At 50.8% G+C, this 18,718-nt stretch overlaps 1 protein-coding gene across 1 annotated transcript; it reads left to right on the plus strand.

Moving 5' to 3' along the window:
- The first annotated feature begins 1,649 nt into the window (after nucleotides 1-1,649).
- Nucleotides 1,650-18,187, plus strand: LOC119856175. The gene is made up of 6 exons (XM_038403371.2): nucleotides 1,650-1,700; nucleotides 2,547-2,726; nucleotides 7,929-8,105; nucleotides 9,841-9,940; nucleotides 12,624-12,754; nucleotides 15,873-18,187. The coding sequence occupies exons 1-6, from the start codon at nucleotides 1,650-1,652 to the stop codon at nucleotides 16,149-16,151; spliced, it is 918 nt and encodes a 305-aa protein (XP_038259299.2). The 3' UTR covers nucleotides 16,152-18,187.
- Nucleotides 18,188-18,718: the final 531 nt, after the last annotated feature.

Consider the following 18,718-nt stretch of genomic DNA (forward strand, 5'->3'; position numbering starts at 1 on the left):
TCTTTGATGAGTGAACTGCAGGTCGACTCAGCAAGCAAATAGGGGGGAAAATACAGAGAAACAGTAAACTAAAAAGCTGACACCATGCAGCGGTGAAATGGCAGTTACTGGTATTGCTGGCTCTTTGGAGGATCTGGGCCCAAGTCACCATGTTACATAAAAACTTTGCCTGGAACTCCCAAATGAATGATACACCTACCTTTTCTGTAAATTTGAACAGCAGCTCTGGAGAGGACAGGCAAGCATTGATCTAGCTGGCCACACTGAACTACTCCTTTTGTTTAATTAATGTATTTGACTAAGATAAAAGCCTACAGGTCATGGCACATTTTCTTTGATGTCCATAGAACATCATGTCCAGAAGCAAAACAGTCGTTGCCCATTAACTGCACGGCACACATTATAACAACCCAATACACAATGACTTTCCCATACATCATTAGAAACTCTTTAGTGTACACTTTTCTACCCACAACTCACTCCTCTTGACAAACTCACATCAAATGGGGTTATCTCAAAGGATGTATCTGGATTTGTAGGGTATGTTACCAGGAATGGATTTAACCAGATTAGCACACAGTGTAAACAGATGTTATCCTGGGTGTTTTCTCTCCAAAGGCTTGGAAATGATGCATCTAAAATTGTCTGTGTCAGGGTAAGGAAGTGATCATCAGGATTCTTGAGATTCTTTAAAATGCTCCTGGGAAACTCATCCAAAATATTTGCTGGGCTTGGCTTCTCAATCTGACACGAGAGTGCATGGGCTAATTCTGGGGTTCTGAAACAGTGAGGGGAGAGGGTTGGTCACAAATAGGCACGGGGGGGGGGGGGTCCAATCACTCCGCCTTTCCCTGGTGCTAAATGGATATGACCAGGATACGACTGGCCTACTGGACTGGCCATGAGACGGGAAGCAGGAACTCTTGTGTTCTAATCATGATCTGTTAGTGAGTCGCTGCATGGCCTTGGGAAAGTCACTGAGCCACTAAACCATTTTATTATTTTACTTGGAACAAAGCGATCTCTTCTGAAGGGCCTCAAAGAATCACTGAGATTTCAGCTGTGCCCTGGGGCCTCTTTGGCCTCTGGTTTCTGAGCCCTGGGTGCTGACTCCAATCACATTCTCAACGAGCAGGGCTAACAACTGAGCGGTTTGAAATGAAAGCTGAATTTTCCCCTAATCCCAAGACTCCAGGAGCTGAGCCACTCCAGGCTGATTGTGGTTTCTGGCACTCTGGGCCTTAGAGGGGGATGGAGGGGAGATTCCCTAGGCCCTGGCTGTCCCCAGACTCTCCCGCTGTCCCACTATCTTGTCAACCTTCAGGAAAGAGGCTGTGATAAGTATTTCTAATATGCTGTTCTCTTGTTTAGTCTTGCAAAAAGAAGGCCGAGGGGGATATAATGCTCTCTAAATACACTGGGGGAAGGGAGGTAAATACCAATGAGGATGAAGAGCTATTGAAGCTAAAGGACAAGGCTGACACAAGAACAAATAAACTGTCCATGAACAAATTCAGGCTGGAAATGAAAAGGTTTCTAACCATCAGAGGAGTGAGGTTCTAGAACAGCCTCCCAACAGGAGCCGATGGAGCAAATGACTTAATTAGTTTTAAGAGACAGTTGGACAAATTTGAGTGAGATTATATGACATGGTTGCTCATGATTATGTGGGGCAGGGCTCAAAAGCCCTGGGGCTCATGGTGAGTTTACATCTTAGGTTCCTAAAGTTCATGTGTCAGGGTTTCAGCCAGCCACTGGCAAGGGTCAGGAAGGAATCCCCCCCTTGTATTCTGGGAGGGTTTATATGCTTCCTTTGACGCATCAGGATGGTCACGGCTGAAGATGGGATACTGGACAGGGAGGGCCAGGGCTCTGAGGTGGCACTGACTATTCTCTCTCTCTTAGGTGTTGGCTGGCTCAGGGTCTACTGACCGCCGTTTTCCCCCAGGTCAGACTGGCAGTGACGGGGTCGGACGGGGGGTGGCCAGCTTCCTCTGCAGCCTGGGGGTGACAGGCAGAATTATCTGGGTATATCTCCTATAATCATTTCCCTGCCATTGCAGGAGCTTTTGGCACTGGTGCACCTCGGGCCTTCCTCTTCTCTGCCTGTGACAGGTAATAGCCGCCTGGGGCTCTCATTGACTTTGGTCTCACTTCCGTGGGGTTGTTGGGTTGAGTGTGTGGTGCTGGGTGGTGGAGGTGGCCTGTGATATACGGGCAGAGGGGTCAGATTAGATGATCTAGTGATCCCCTCTGGCCTGAAACTCCCGGAGACTAAAGCCCCGATTGGTTCACCCTGCCCCGGGCAGGGCCGTTCACTGCTCACTGATTTCTTCTGCACAGATCCCAGGGTGCTTGGTGATCCTGCCAGCCACCTTGGCACCCAGCTACGACTCGCCCCTCGTCTTGCGGCTCCAGCCAGGAAAAGCAGGGCAAGGAGAGTCCCTTGCCCTGGGGCTGGGCTGGCCACGCTGGGGGACTACTCCTGGCTCTGGGTGCCTGAGGGCAGGCAAAGCTCCGTGCCTCAGTTTCCCCCCTCCGTGCAGCGCGGAGGAAGACACTGGCCTCCTGTGTCCGGCGCTGTCACACCCTCTGGGCGCGGCGGAGCAGGCCGGGGCGGGCCGGCCCCCGCCCGCCGAGCGCCGCTGCCTGCAGCCCGGCCACCTCCGCCCGCCGGCGCCATGAGGGGCCCGCTCCTGCGCCTGCTGCGGCCGCGCCGCGCCTCGGTGAGTGCGGCCCCGGGCACCCGCCTGGAGCGGGCCGAGCCGGGCCCCGGCGTCTCCCCGCGGGGGCGGCCGGGGACAGGGCAGAGCCGTTTGCGGCTGGGGATTGAACGGGCCCCATAGACCGAGCAGAGGCCCCCCCGCTGCCGGGTCCCCGCGGGGCCGGACCCCCCCTTCCCCCCGCTGCCGGGTCCCCCCTCGGCCCCCCGCTGCCGGGTTCCCCCTCGGCCCCCCGCTGCCGGGTCCCCCCTTCCCCCCGCGGGGCCGGACCCCCCCTTCCCCCCGCTGCCGGGTCCCCCCTCGGCCCCCCGCAGGGCCGGACCCCCCCTTCCCCCCGCTGCCGGGTCCCCCCTCGGCCCCCCGCTGCCGGGTCCCCCCTCGGCCCCCCGCAGGGCCGGACCCCCCCTTCCCCCCGCTGCCGGGTCCCCCCTTCCCCCCGCAGGGCCGGACCCCCCCTTCCCCCCGCTGCCGGGTCCCCCCTCGGCCCCCCGCAGGGCCGGACCCTCCCTTCCCCCCACGGGGCCAATCTCCCTCCTCGGCCCGGCGGGGCCGGACACCCTCCCCTTCCCCCCGCTGCCGGGTCCCCCCCCTTCCCCTCTGCTGCCGGGTCCCCGCGGGGCCGGACCCCCCTTTCCCCCCGCTGCCGGGTCCCCCCCTCGGCCCCCCGCTGCCGGACCTCCCCTTCCCCCCGCGGGGCCAATCTCCCCCCTTCCCCCCGCGGGGCCAATCTCCCTCCTCGGCCCGGCGGGGCTGGACACCCCCCCTTCCCCCCACTGCCGGGTCTCCCCCCTTCCCCTCTGCTGCCGGGTCCCCCCTTCCCCCCGCAGGGCCAGACCCCCCCTTCCCCCTGCTGCCGGGTCCCCGTGGGGCCGGACCCCCCTTTCCCCCCGCTGCCAGGTCCCCCCTCGGCCTGGCGGGACCGGACCCCCCCTTCCCCTCACTGCCGGTTCCCCCCCCGCTGCTGGGTCCCCCCCTCGGCCCCCCGCTGCTGGACCTCCCCTTCCCCCCGCGGGGCCAATCTCCCTCCTCGGCCCGGCGGGGCCGGACACCCCCCCCTTCCCCCCGCAGGGCCGGACCCCCCCTTCCCCCTGCTGCTGGGTCCCCACGGGGCCGGACCCCCCTTTCCCCCCGCTGCCAGATCCCCCCTCGGCCCAGCGGGACCGGACCCCCCCTTCCCCTCACTGCCGGTTCCCCCCCCGCTGCCGGGTCCCCCCCTCGGCCCCCACGGGGCCAATCTCCCCCCTCCGCCCCGCGGGGCCGGACCCCCCGCAGCCGGGTCCCCCCTCCGCCCCACGGGGCCGGATCCCCCCCAGACCCACTTGGGACTGCCCTATGCATCCAGCCTTTAGCAGCTGGCACAACACCGGTCAGGGATGGTCTACGCTTCGTCCTGCCGTGAGTGGAGGGGACGGGACTAGATGGCCTGTCGTGGTCCCTTCCAGTCCTCCGATGCTATCAGGGCGTCAGACATAGCGTCAGACTTCGCAGGGTGTGCGCGCTCTGGGCCTTTGGTCAGCCGTCTGCAGTTCCCTGAGAGCATGCTTCCCAGGTGCCAGCGTGAGCCACAGCTATCTAGCCGTGGGCACCTGTGCCTTCGGGCATTGCGCGCTGCTCAGAGTTGTGATTGTATACAGCTGTTTTTAAGGATTTCTTCTTCACCGTGTGACTCAAATAAATCGCTCTTGCAGTCTGCATCTGGGAATGGGAATCTTTCCCCAGCTGCCCGAGTCAGGCATCGTTGAGGGTACAAGCAAGACCCTAGCCCTGCCCGTGCCACGGTTTGCTGGCGGCTTTGCTGGGTTTCCGTAACTTCACTTCTTTGCAAGGCAGGGCTGGGCTATTGCTCAGCCCCACCACGCTGGCAGAGCAGTGGACTGTTTGGCTAGTCCCCATCCTTTGACCTGGCTGGCAGGAACAGCTCTACCCGGAGTTCAGCCTCCTGCTGGCCTAGCCCTCAGGCTCACGGGAGCACGCATCTTCCCACCGGGCCAAGGCACGCTGTGCAGGAAAGGTCTCTTGCAATCAGTGCCAGGATAATTGCATGCATGGTGGGCTCCATGCCACACCACCAGTGGATTTGATTCAGTCAGTAGGAAAAACTGCTAACGCCAGGTAGTGTCTTAATAGCCATTCTAAGCAGTGATGAGCTGCCAAAATCTTAACAACTGGCTCCCTTCTCACCCCGTGAGGGGGTTGTTGCCCACGCCCACCCCGGCCCCCTGGGACTCCTGCCCCATTCAACCCCCTGTGTTCCTTGATACCTCTGTCCCCTGACTGCCCCCAGAACCGGACAGGAGGGTCTCGTGGGCCACTGTAGTGGGTGCCCACCCCGCCTCAAAGAGCCAGAGGGACCTGCCGGGGGGCGAGGTGGGGAGTCCCAGCGGTGCTTACCTGGGGCAGCTCCCAGGAAGCTTCCAGCAGGTCCCTCTGGCTCCTAGGGGTGGGGGAGAATAGCTGGGGGGAGCAGGGGGAGCAACTGCTCCCCCCACTGATCACATCAAAAGTGGCACCTTAGGCACCGACTCCATGGAGCACCCATGGGGAAAATTTGGTGGGTGCAGAGTACCACTGGCAGCTCCCTGTCCCGCGCCCAGCCCCAGCTCACCTCCGCTTCGCCTCCTCCCCTGAACGCGCCGCCCTGCTCTGCTTCTCTGCGCCCCCCCCCCACCAGCTTCCCATGAATCAGCTGTTTGGCGGGAAGCTAGGGAGGGCTGAGAAGCAGGCAGCGGCTTCCCGCTCAGGCTGAGGGTGGCGGAGGTGAGCTGGGGCGGGGAGCAGTTCCCCTGCTCCCCCCCCGGGTTATCTGCTGCGGCATGGGCGGCCCTCCTCGCGCCCCCCCAGCTCACCTCCGCCTCCCTGGGCCTGAGCAGGAACCCGCCACCTGCTTCTCAGCCTGCCCCGGCTTCCCGTGCAAACAGCTGATTCGTGGGAAGCCGGGGGGTCGTTCATCAGAGGGCAGTGGGAAGGAGGGAGCAGAAAGAGCCCATCAACTTTGTGCCAGGCCTGCTCCCTCCTTCACCCACCTGCCCCTCCCCTACTTGAAATCCCTTGTTAGCTACTGTGCAGCTTTCCCCCCCCCCGCAAGCCTCTTCCTGCTCCTGCGGGATGGGAACGGGGGGCCCACAGCTGCTGGCTGGCAGACACTGCCTGAGATTGATATGAGCATGTTGGACTAACACAAGACGGGTATATTGTCCAACACCATAAGAAATTTAGATTTTAAAGGACTTTGTTCAGTTTATGCTTTATTTTCCATTCAGTTTCTTATCCTTTCCAATATGGCAGGGATATTGCAGTAACTCCTCACTTAACGTTCCAGAAAAATGCTACTTTAAGCGAAACGATGTTAAGCGAATCCAATTTCCCCATAAGAATTAATGTAAATGGGGGGGGGGGGGTTCACGCTGCCACTTGCGTCAGCAAAACTTTTGTCTTTTTGTCATTGGTCATAGGTGCTGGAACTAGCAGTATGGTGGGGTGCTGCTGCACTCCTGGCTTGAAGTAGTAATAGCAACCCAAATACGTGATTTCTGCCACTGTTAAAATTGTTGTAGTACCCCTGTCACTGGTGTCCGAGTTTACACGACTGGGCCCAATAATTCACATGGTTTAGTTTGGCTTTATTCCATAAGGTGAAATGTTTGAAGGCAAGTTCAGTTACAGATTTATTTAAGTGATTTAAAAAAAAACCAAACAACCTTTAGGGAATTACACAACTTGTTCAGATAGCAATTCTCTCTCTTCCTTGTTTGCTTTTTCCCTCACCAGAAGAATACAAAAATCTGGTGAACAAAGGGCGCATTTATTTTACTAACTGTTACTTCCTTTCACTCAGGACAAGTCAATGATGTTTCTTAGATTTTCATCTCTTCAGATTTTTGAATTTTCCCTTTAGAATTAGCAATTAGACCCATAAATCTTATTATTTTTATTGCCTCAGATGTGCTTATTCCGTTTTTTAATATATGTGCAGTTGGACTTGGTGATAATACTCCTATTTGGTTGACTACTACTATCTGACCTTAGCCAAGTTTCCTTCCACCCCATGCTTTAGTTTCCCCATTTGTAGAATGGGGTAATGATACTGACCTTCCTGTGTAAAACACTTTCAGATGTACAGATGAAGAGTGCTACATAACAGCTAAGCATATTAGGCGCTGCTCCAAAAAGCATAGCTGCAGCATTGTGCTATCCCAATGACAGCAGAGTTCTGAAGTAAGGGATGTGATCCAGTTCACTAAACCCATACCAGTGGGGTAGGAATTGCTCAGGTTTCAGCAATTGATTGTACTTTGGATGGTGGTGCCGCTTTACAGTACTTAGAATTAGGATGGATTTTGTTAAAACTGAATCCAGGAGGTGTTTCTGGACAATTCATTGCACAAATATTTATAAAGCAAGCCTCTAGAAATAGTGCTATTTTTTTCATAGTGTCAGTTAAATGTCCATACACTAACTATATCATAAGCATGAGTGGGCATGGTTCTATTGATTTTTGTTGATGCACATCTCAGGGACAGGGTATGACCAGTATTTGAACCCACAACCACTGGCATCCAAAGCTGAGGTGCTAAACCTGAGCCCCAGAGCCATTCAGCAGAGGTTGGTGCATTTATATCAGTGGTAAGTTTAGCCCTTTGTTGATACCATTAATTTTGGTTAATTGATTTGATGTATTTTTTCTTGTAGGGTATTGCAGTGATGGGCTTGTGTTTCATTAGTTCTGAGAAACAGCTTTGTGGCTTTAAGAGGATACCATGTAGAAGTGGAGAGTGTGAAGATAATACACAAGCATGGTCATTGCAGCATTATTGCAACAGTGCCTGGAGGTCCCAGCTGAGATCAGGGCTCCATTGTGCTAGGAGCTGTACAAACACATCCTGAGAGACAGTCCTTGCCCTGAGCTGCTTACAGTTGAATTAGGGTGGAAGGGGAAACTTAGGCACAAAGTGAGGCCCTGAAGAGCATGCAGCAGGTCAGCGGCAGAGTCAGGAATAGAAGCCAGGTCATTTGGCCCAGTACCTTGCACACTAGACCATGCTGTCTCCCAATGGTCAGTTGTGTAGGTTGTCATGGTGAAGTGAGATCTAGCAGTGGCTGTGGGTTACATGAATTCTGAAGTAGTATCAGAGCAGCTAAGCAGAGAAGGGAGCTAATAACCATCCTGCTGGCTAAACAAGCCTTTCCCCCCCTCTCTCTCTTTAGCCTCGGCCTCTCCTTGTGTCAGGGAGCCTGTGGGGAAGAGCGCAAACGGCAGCCATAAGCCATGCATACAGTACGCAGGCAGGGAGCACCATGAGGCCGAATGGGCGCTATCCAATACCCAACAAGAAGGACCTGCCGTACGATATAGTGGAGCTCATGGAAGAAGTCGAGATGAAGGTAAGTAGAATCTGCTGAGAAAAGCTCTTCCCAGAGGACACAACCCAGCCTCTGAGTTTGGCCAATAACAAGAGACAGTTTCTGGATCAGCATTAGGGATAGCCCCTGCACCCTTGGAGTTCTGTGCAAACCAACCACATGGAACAGCTTGCAGGATCAGGCCCTTTGTTGGAAATACTTGGGTGACTCAGCATGGTTATGATTCGCCTTGTTTGTTCCAGGAGGTTACTGTTGGTTCCAAATGGCTTCTAGCTCAAAAGGGCAGCAAGCGCCATTCCCCCACCTTCCCTTTTTGTTTTACTGGGGGAAAAAGGGATGAAGTTAAACCTGACCTGAAACATTCTTTTCATTACTGATGATACATTGAAAAGGCCGGCAAGATTTTTCTCCTGCTTGTTTTTCTCCTTTCCCCAAAGCTAAAGAGCAAGAATGGGTGTGAGACGCTTTTTCATCCAAATGGGTGTACGTATTCTAAGGAACACCACAAGGTGCAAGGCCATAGAGAATCAGGCTCCTTGTCTCCTTTTTCTCTTCCCCCTAATGTCTGTCTGCTCCTTTCTGTCCCACTCCCCAGAACCCCCCTCTGGGCGCTATTTCCTGCTTCCCTGCCCTGTTCCTCTCTGCGCTGTCTCCTAACCCTGAGCCCCCCTTCTCTGCTCTCTCCATCCTGAACACCCTCACCGAGGAAAATCTTGGCTAGGCTTTCCTGGGAGCTTTGGTCCATCAGTTCCTACCTTTTCCCTGTTGGGCTAAAGTCTTTGCTCCCTGATCCTGTTATATGGCAGTGGCCCCTGGTGGAGTCTGCCAGCCTTGTTCCTCTTTTCCAGGCATCACAACTTTCTATTGAGCCTGGTGGTTTGTAGAGTCTTCCCCTGCAATATCCCTCTATCCCTCCCCCAAGTTCCTTCTGCCTCAGGCCCATGGTGTACCTTTTTATTCCCCTGTATTGGAGCTAACAAGATCCACTGGGTCTGACTGCCAGGAGGAATCAGCAGCAATAACTCTGCCTCTCTGCACTTGACCAGCTATTAGTTATTTGTATTACAGTAGTGCCGGAAACCCCAACTGAAGTCATTATAGCAGTAAAACATGGCATAGGCCAAAGTGTATTGTAACTGGACTGTCTAAATGGCCCATCAAAGCACAGCCCACCCAGCTGTGCATCTCTGACAGTCAGCTGACACTCTTGCCCCAATCCAGTGTAGCATGCCTGGGCACACTGGAGTCCAACCCTTTCTAAGAAAACAAAGGCCAACTGTGACCTCAAAACTCAGGGTCATGCTAGGGATCTCAGCAGGACCCTGCCCTTCCACATAGGGTTTGTGTTGCCAGTTTCTTCTGACAGTCTCCCTGGGCCCCATTGTCACCTCCACCAGATAGGAGGTTGCCTCAAATTTGGGCTGGAACCCAGCATCCCTCTCTGAAAGAGATGAAGAACTCTGCACTCATCCCTGGCCAGCCCTGAGCTGGCCAAGGCCTGCACCTATTATCACCCCACTCCATGACTAACATTGGCGGTAGGCGTAGTGGGCAGGATCAGCTGGGTCCACGGGCTTTCCTCAATCCTCCAGTCCCCACTGTGGAGCATACCTGCCTCATTAACTACATCACTACCAACATAGGGCTGGTCAACCTCATCCTATGTATTTTCCACCTTGAGCTTTTATAGCATGTACTCTCTGGAGTCAGGTTACAGCCATTGACTTCTCTTCTCTTCTCTTTAATCCTTGAACAGAGTGGATTTTTGCCCAACGTGTTCAGTGTGATGTCTCATCGGCCTGCAGAATTCAGAGCATTCTTTGCATATTACAATGCCATCATGAACAAAGAGAGAGGTAAGCTATGCAGCAGCCTTGAAACTGCCTTTAGCTTTGTAGGTCAAAAGTTGCTAAAATTTGGTGCTTGGCTCTGAGTTCTGTATGTCCTGCAGCCAGCCTCATCTTCATCTAGAGAGTTACAGGCAGCAGAGACTACAGGCCCCAGCATGCAACTCAGTGAGGTCTGGCTGGTCCACATAAGAGGTTTGAGTCTGCCGCTGCTTCCAGCTGAAATAATATTTGAGGCACATGCATTTAGCACTGACAGTTCTGGGTTCAAAACCAGCTGTCAGGCGAAGCAGGGCTGCACAGTTGCTCAGTGTTCTGCTTTGTGGATTTCTAAGCCAGCAAAATTATTCATATCCTGTGGGAGCAGTAATAATGTGATATGCTTTTTGCAACAGTCACTGGAAGCAGTAAGGTTGCAGGATACGCTTTGAGTGTTTCTTTAATGAAAACAGAGGTGCCCGTTGGCTCTTTCAGTACTGAAGGGCTGTTTTGACCAAGTGCAGTGTGCATAAAGAACTGCTCAAATCACATGGAAATCTTTAGAAAACATTGTATTAGGAACATTTCTGTATGCGTCACATTTTCAATAGGGGAGAGGTCCCCTCATTTATTTTACCTTGGAGGACATTTCCATAAAGTCGGAATCTCTTAAGACGCCTTGAAAATTTGACCCAACCTCTATTGGCTTGAAAAAACGATCCAACCCCCTGTTACCTAGAGGCAGTTGCAGAAGAGTTGTGTCTTCAGAGGTGGGGATGTCACTAAGGTACAAGAGCAATGCCCTGGAGTGTGACCACACCTTTCAGAGGGCACTGCATCTCCTACCATGGTGTTCTCTCTGGTCTTTGCTTGTGGCTTCATATTTTGCAAAAGTGGCTGGCTAGTAGCTGCCTAGTAAGCTTAAGTAAGCTTAAGTAAGCTGCCCCTCTCCCCTCAATTCTAGAAGGATTTTTCCTTTTCTTTCTTCTCTACCCTCCACCCCCAAGTCTCCTGTCAGCAGCTCCAGTGTCTACTGTAAAAAAAAAAAAAAAAAAAAAAAAAAAAATCATAAAAAGTTTCCTTCTTCTAACACTGAACTTAAGGTTCTCTCTTTCTCTGTTTCACTGTAGAGCTTCTACCTAGAGCCTTACCTGGGCCTGCCTGCCTGCTACTGATTTAAAAGAAACTAAACCAGTAGCCTCACACCTACCTCTGCTGCTTGGCACAGCAGCCTGCAATGTGAAATTGACATGATTTTCATCAGTGTCACAGCTGCCTACAGAATTCTGAAAGCAGTAGTGAAAATGAAACTGATCAGAGTTTTTTTTCATCTGGCTCAGGCTTGGAAAGCTAGCAGCAGCAGCAGAAGTGGGCTCAGGAACACAGCATAGTATAGGTTTTCATGGGGAAGGCTGTCTTCCCAACCATAAGGGCAAGAAACATAAGTTAAAAAAATGAAATGCTGCGAAAATCAATGGCTTGTCTTGAGAACCTGACTGTGTTTGATGTTGCATATGTAAATCCCTAGATTTATATTTAACTCTATCACAGCTCAAGTCACATTCCTAGGACTTCTTTGGAGAATGATGGGCTTTAGTCTGCTCAGGGTATTCAAACACCTACCAACAATTATTGAGAAATTCAAACTCTCTGGAAGCTTGGTCTAGGTGACTTGCCCATCCTGATGGTTATAAAACATGATCTCAATCCCATCAACTTAAGGAGAACCTCATTATTTCTATTTTATCTCCTGCACAAAAGCGAACCTCCCCCTAGCCCCTTGGCGAATAGGGCCTGCAACATTGCATTTGCCTATAAGAACAAAATTCAAATTGAAAATTAAGGGTTCAAGAATCAAGTAACAAGATGCAAACTTATTAATCATTTGACTCTGAAATAGGCACAGAAAAGTACTGATTAAGGATCTGTATACTGCAAACATTTAGGCACATTAGTATTTTTACTTATGTGAGAAGTTGATAAGACTAATTAGCAGTTCCACTAACTACTTACATGAGTAAAATTACTTTTGTTTGAAAGTTAGGGCCCTAATTATCTATGGATCAAATGTGCAGTCCTTATCTCATCAAAACTTAAATAGGAATTTTGCCTGAGTGAGGACTGCAGGATTCAACCCTCTATCTATTAAATTACTGGCATAACTGTACTGGTCAAACATAGGTGCTGGAACTAGGGGTGCGGCAGCACCCCCTGGCTTGAAGCGGTTTCCATCGTAAACAGGGTTTACAGTTTTGTTCAATGGCTCTCAGCCCCCCACTATACAAACTGTTCCAGTAACCCTGTAGTCACAACGTCCTTCTGTATGCTTTCCTATGTACTTTCTTGCATGCTTCAGTACATGCCAACCACTGACTCTACAGCAGGGGTTCTCAAACTAGGGGTCGGGACCCCTCAGAGGGTTGTGAGGTTATTATATGGGGGGTCGTGAGCTGCCAGCCTCTACCCCAAACCCCGCTTTGCCTCCAGCATTTATAATGGTGTTAAATATATAAAAAAGTGTTTTTAATTTATAAGTGGGGTCACACTCAGAGACTTGCTATGTGAAAGAGGTCACCAGGACAACAGTTTGAGAACCACTGCTCTATAGCATCTGTTATTTCCCAGTACTATTGATCCGTGTGTATTTTTTTTGTAATAAAATGAAAAGCTTCAATAAGAAATCCCCCTTAGATTATTTATTTTTCCCCCATAGGAAGACTCAGCAAGGCTGACAAAGAACTTATTGTTGTGGCTACAAGCATTGTTAACAGATGTCCCTACTGTGTAATTGCACATGGTGCTTTACATCGGATATATTCTAAAAAGCCAGCTTTGGCTGATCAGGTTAGTGGGATTGTTTGTTTTTAAACTAAGTAATGAAAATATCAAAACAAAAGGGCATACTCTGTGCCTGCTTTGTAGGCTGTCTTGAGATGGGGAAAAAATATAATCAAAATAAAGTTTCTTTTTTTCCTGACTGCTGAAGATGTCTAAGGTTCCAATCCTCAATCTGTTCCATGCAGATGGACCCCACTGGAGCTGCGTGAAATAGTTTGCAGGATTGGGGCCTAATACACTAGCGCTCTTTCTCCAAGCTAGTCCATTTGTTTCTCTGCCCATGACTGGGTTATCCTCTGTTAACAGCCAGCACAATAAGGTAATGCAGAATTTAGTAGAAAGCTTTAGTGGGGACTGTTTAATCCATCCTTGATGTCTGAGGAGCAATGAAGCACTCCTCAAACTGATAGTGCACCACTTTATCTGCACTCATATTTTTAGTGGCAGGAAGGTCTGAAAATTGTTTTGTGAGGACCAAATCCTGATTATCTCTGCATAACCCAGGTAAACAGGCTGTGTGCATGGCATCTCTGGTAGGGGTTCAGAGGAAACTAAATCTTCTTCCTCTTCCCACCCTGCATGGGGGTTTCCATCAGACGATTTGTGTAGGCAATGTCCAGTAACATCACTAACTTGCTCCCACCTCTGCTCTGGAGAGACCTGTGACAAAGCAGTGATCTCCAGCCTGCTGGCTGTGTCTGGCCCCCTCTGCATAGCCTCTGTGTGGCTTTTCCCTTCTTCCCATATGCTCAGCAGTACTGCTACAGTCCCAGTGCATCTACGGCCTGCCAGATGCAGGGGGAGGCACTGAATTTGAAAGAAAAAGAGATACTTCTCTACCACAACAGCCAAGAGCAGTCACACAGAAATTGATTAGCCCAGCTACCAGGGGTGAATTCTCCATTCTGTCAGAACTCCAATTGGTGCCAGAACGGAGGGGCAGGGGGCAAAGCCACATTGCACTACCCCAAAATCTGATACTGGCTGAGGGCCTGCCTGGGCCAGGCCAGGCCAGATTTTTCAGATATGCTGAGCAACCTACAGCTTCCATGGACTTCAACTGGAGTTGTGACACTGCACTGCTGACAGTCAGCTGCCCCTGGTCTCTCAAGTTGGGGTACCCAGAATCAGTGGCCAATCTGGGAAAATGCAGGCCTTGATTTCTCCTTTGCTGCCATTGCGTATGTCTTTTCAGTACTTCTCTCGCCTAGGAGGTAAAATTTTCTAGTGAACATCTCTCAGTTCTTCCATGAAACAAAACATAGCTGTGACGTCGTCAGCCCAGATGCCAGTTCAGGACAGGGCTGAAGGCTAATTCACTCAGATGTTAATAGAAATTAAAGGAGTGTCAAAAGATATTGTAGTGTAATTAGATTGTGGCAGGGTGTACCTACCCTGCGCTGGGGTGGAGGGGATTAACCTCATGCTTTAGGCTGAGGAAGCCACACCCCCTCACCCCAGCTGAGCACAATGTAAAGGGGAGCAGCTCACTCTGGGTCGGCTGCTGATGGGAGCAGATACGTGCTGCAGGCTTCTGCTGGGAGACTGTTGGATCCCCCAGATGCTGATGCCAGCCAGGCTGATGCCTCTACCAAACTCCAGTCAACCACTGAGGCTGACAGAGGCAAGGCAGCGACTGCCGGGGGCCCCCTGCATTGGAAGAAGGGGTAGGATGCAACCCAGGGAATGGGATGGTAGAGGCAGGTGACTGAGACTGAACAGCGAGGTATTGGTTCCCTAGGGCCTTGGGTCAGGACCCGGTGGAGAAGGGTGGGCCCGGGTCCCCCATCCCATCTGACCTTCTGTGGACACTGCCAATGGGCAGGGAGGTGAATTGGGCTGCCAAATGTCATTACATAGACTCTGGCTATTGGGCTGTACTATCCTGGGAAGAAAGGTCACTACTTAGACTTTGGCTACTAGACCTTACTGCCCTGAAGCCCAGGTCTGCCTTAGTTGACTTGGCCTGCGAAGCCATACTGCCCTAAGGGGCTGACAGGGTGTACCTCCCCCGCAACACAGGCCAATTCACTTGTAATTGGTTTGGTTCAAAGGAAATGTTAATGGTATTGTCTTCACTTATCTATAACCTGTTGATTTTTATTGCATTACATTATGCATATCCCTGTAGCTTCTTAACCCGAAGTCAAAAGTGTGTGTTAATGTTAAGATGAGAATGTACTTGATGTGTAAACTTCATGAAAACTAATGAAGGATTGTTTACTCTTCCATTACCTTTTACATTGTGTATATCCCTATAATTAAATTACCCATCAAATGTGATTGGAGCCTTGGCAATATAAATGAAGAAGAGTGCTATCTTCAAAGCAAGGACCATTTTATTCAACAATGGAAATTCACTGGCCTTTGTGGGCGAAGACATTAATCAGATTGTCTTTTGTGAGCATCAACTGTAAATAACTGATTCAAAAGAATAATCCTGCATCTCTGGACAGTTTGAATTCTAATAGGGTGGAATTTCTGGACAAGGAGACAGCGATCCCAGAGTTATTCTGGGTAACCCTGAAAGATTTTTGGGAAACTAGCAGACTATTACATCTCTGCTACCATTTTGGATTACAAGCTTTGACTCACCTGTTAACATATTTTACCTGTTTTAACCTCTCATTAATGGATCTCTTTTCTTAGCTAATAAATCTTTAGTTAGTTTACAAGAGAATTGGCTGTCAGTGTTGTCTTTGGTGTGAGATCCAGAGTACCAAATTGATCTGGGGTAAGGGACTGATCCTTTGGGTTTGAGAGTAACCTAATGTAATGTGGTTTTTGGTTTACATAACCTTTTATCACAAAATCCAGTTTGTCTGGGTGGCAAGATAGACTGGAGAGTTGACTGAGACTCCATAGTGAGACTGGTACAGTGATCCAGGAGTGCACATTTTGTTACTGGCTTGGTGAAATCTAATTTTCGAATATACCATCAATTTGGGGTATCTGCCCTGCTTTCCGACAGTCTGACCTGAGATTGGCACTCACAATTGTAAGCCACTCCAGACAGCCTGACAATAGCCTTGATGAATGAAAGGTTTTTAAGTTTTTGACCCAGCTGCATTGCTTTATTGGCTCTGAATACATTTTTCTGTAGCTTTTTTTTTCTTTCTTGCAGGTTGTTGTGAATTGGAAACTGGCTGATCTAAGTGATCGGGAGCAGGCAATGCTGGAGTTTGCTCTTGCAGTCAGTCACAGTGATAACATAACTGAAGAGCACTTCCAAAAGCTGGAGGCGCAGGGTTTTGACCGGGAAGATGCCTGGGACATAGGCATGATTGCCTCCTTTTTTGCCATGTCTAATCGTATTGCTCACTTTACTGACCTGCGTCCAAACAAAGAATTCTACACCATGGGCAGAATACCTCGGGACAAGGAAAAGGCAGAAACTCCCTAATGCTGCCCACAATTTTGTGAAGACATATCAAGCACTTAATGCTGTGGCTAATGTTGCTAATTACTGAATATATATAAAAGGCACAAGCTAATAGCAGATTGTTACCAGAAGAGATCAGATGGGGAAATGGGTTACATTTTCTTCCAGCATGCAAAAAGCTGGAAAAGGTTTTCAGCTATGGGCCAGTGTCATAACGCTTTTAATTCCTAAAGTAGCTGCAAGATCAAAACTTTTGTCTTAAACCTTGTTTAGATTGGGATAAATTTGCTGGGTAACATATTGTGATTTATAAACAAGCTGATAACTTTTTCATCACATCTGTAACAGAGTAAATACCAGATGAGCTTTTGTATGTATAGTATTGAACCATTGTCAGACAGGGAAGGGCTGTAATAATATCTCATTGCGCTTTTGCTAATTATCAGAGATTAATGTATAAATAAGGGTTGGGGAGAAGGCTTTCTCAGCCCTATTAATAACTCTTATGTGATCCTGCAGTGAAGGCGTAATGCTGCTGCTGTAATAGCACGATCATTTCAAAACATCCCACTGGTGTCAGTGGAAAGTCTCTGCTTGGCTTCACTGGAAGTTGGATCAGGTCCTTAGTGCCAGAGTAAGCAGAGCTGTGCAGTGCAGGTGTGACAGTGGGAAGCTTTTACTTAATCACAGGTACCGTATCAGCAATAACGGCCTGTAGAAAGTCACTGACAGTGAAATGTTGTTGTTGTTTTTTTCTTTCTTCAAATGCTCAGATGAAGAAATTCTCTTGACTAATGCTGCCGGGCTGAGTGGTGAAGAAATGAAGTGTTTGTATGCATGATACAGTGTGGCCAACTCTCGCAGTTTTATCAAAGGTCTTGTGATATATGGTGTTTTTCTTGCAGCCCTAGCTGCTGGAGTGAGGTGATCTGGGTGAGAGTCTCATATTCCATTATTTAAAAAAGAAAGTTTCTAGCCCTCATGATTGCAGAGAAAAGCTTGAAAACATGACTCGTGTGCATTAAGTGCATAAAGGCTTAAAAACCTCCTGACAAAGAACCCCCCAGTTTATTTTGTCAAATCTCTTGATTTCTATGTTTTACTGCCTGACCTATGATTTTTGAACATTTTGGATCGGCAACATTGCAACTTTCCTCTATCCAGTCCAGGGCCGGCTCTAGGATTTTTGCCGCCCCAACCAAAAAAATGTTTGGCCTTCCCTGCCACTTTTTTTTCATGCCCCTTCCTAACCCCTTCTCCAAATCCCCGGCCCTGCCTTCTCCCCCAGGCGTGCCGCCTTTGCCCCCCCCCCCCCACATTGCTTTCTGTGGCTCCCCCCTGCAACTCCTCACCCTTGCTCACCTCCGCTCCGCCTGCTCCCCTGAACACGCTGCTGCTCCACTTCTCCCCCTTCCCTCAGGTGAGGGAGAGGCAGGGCGTTCAGGGGAGCAGGCAGAGCGGAGGTGAGTGAGGGTGGGGGGAGTGCAGGAAGTAATGGGGGGTAGAGAAACTGTTCCCCACCCCAGCTCACCTCCGCTCCACCACCTCCTCCAAGCACCGCTGCCCCTTGGCTTCTCCCTCCCTCCCAGGATTGCCACGTGAAACAGCTGTTTTGCGGTCGGCAAGCCTGGGAGGGAGGGGGGAGAAGCAGAGTGGTGGCGGCCCGCTCAAGGGAGCAGGCAGAGGCGAGCTGGGGCGCCGGGGGCACATTTCTAGGGGTGGCACGGCCGGTGCCGGAATGCCGCCCCTAGAAATGTGCCACCCCAAGCACCTGCTTGTTTTGCTGGTGCCCAGAGCTGGCCCTGATCCAATCTATTTCTCACAACTTTTCTAAAATGTCTCTACTGTAAATGGATCATGGACAAACTCCATCCACTCACTCCCCAGGAGTTAGGAAACGTGGTTTTCTTGCTTGAGCTGTTTTCAAACACAAAACCAGGTCTGCGAAAGGCAATGGTCTTGCCTTATGTGCATTTTAAACTAAATGTAACATTAAGCTTCTTGACTCAACTTTTAGTCACACAGGTCAAAAAATATAAGCCTTTTTTGAAAATGGTTGGACGGTGTGAAACGTGATCTTTTCTCCTTCCGAGGGGCCTAGCTGAACAAGCTCCCCCGTTGAGCGATAAAAGGTTGTTTAAGTGAGAAGCCTCTGGCTCGATCCAAAATTCGTGGAAGCCAGGGCGTGCCTTTCAAGGGCCCTGGTGGGGCTTTGAAGAGCGAAGTAGTTGCCTAGGGGGTCAGGGGCTGCCCAGGAACCCGCTCCAAGTAACGGGGGGTGGGGAACGCTGTAAATAGCGCAGCAGGGAGAAATCGTCCCCCTGAGCTGGGGGGGGGGAGCTGCAGCTAGCCTGCAGCCCTACAGCTTTTCCCCCCCCTCCGCCCCCGTCCTCCAGCTAGGGGAAAAGGAGCAGAAGAGCGCCGCAGATCTTCCAGCTGGCCCCAGCACCCCTGGCCCCAGCTGGCCGCCTGCAGGGAGCTTCTCGGGCGCGGGGGGGGGGGGGGGGGCCGTGCACACGCGTGGGCGTTTCGCGGCGTGCCCCCAGCAGGCTTTGCTCAGGGATTGATGAAGAAGGGGTGAAAGGGGG

The sequence above is a fragment of the Dermochelys coriacea genome, chromosome 5 (assembly GCF_009764565.3).
Source record: "Dermochelys coriacea isolate rDerCor1 chromosome 5, rDerCor1.pri.v4, whole genome shotgun sequence".
NCBI classification, from domain to species: Eukaryota; Metazoa; Chordata; order Testudines; family Dermochelyidae; genus Dermochelys; species Dermochelys coriacea.

Bases quoted from the DNA above. Each gene is read 5' to 3' on its own strand.
- LOC119856175 (XM_038403371.2), top strand. From the start codon at position 1,650: ATGGTTGCTCATGATTATGTGGGGCAGGGCTCAAAAGCCCTGGGGCTC. The intron at 2,727-7,928 runs GTGAGTGCGGCC...CTCTCTCTTTAG, and splicing joins TGCGGCCGCGCCGCGCCTCG to CCTCGGCCTCTCCTTGTGTC. The intron at 9,941-12,623 runs GTAAGCTATGCA...TTTCCCCCATAG, and splicing joins CATCATGAACAAAGAGAGAG to GAAGACTCAGCAAGGCTGAC.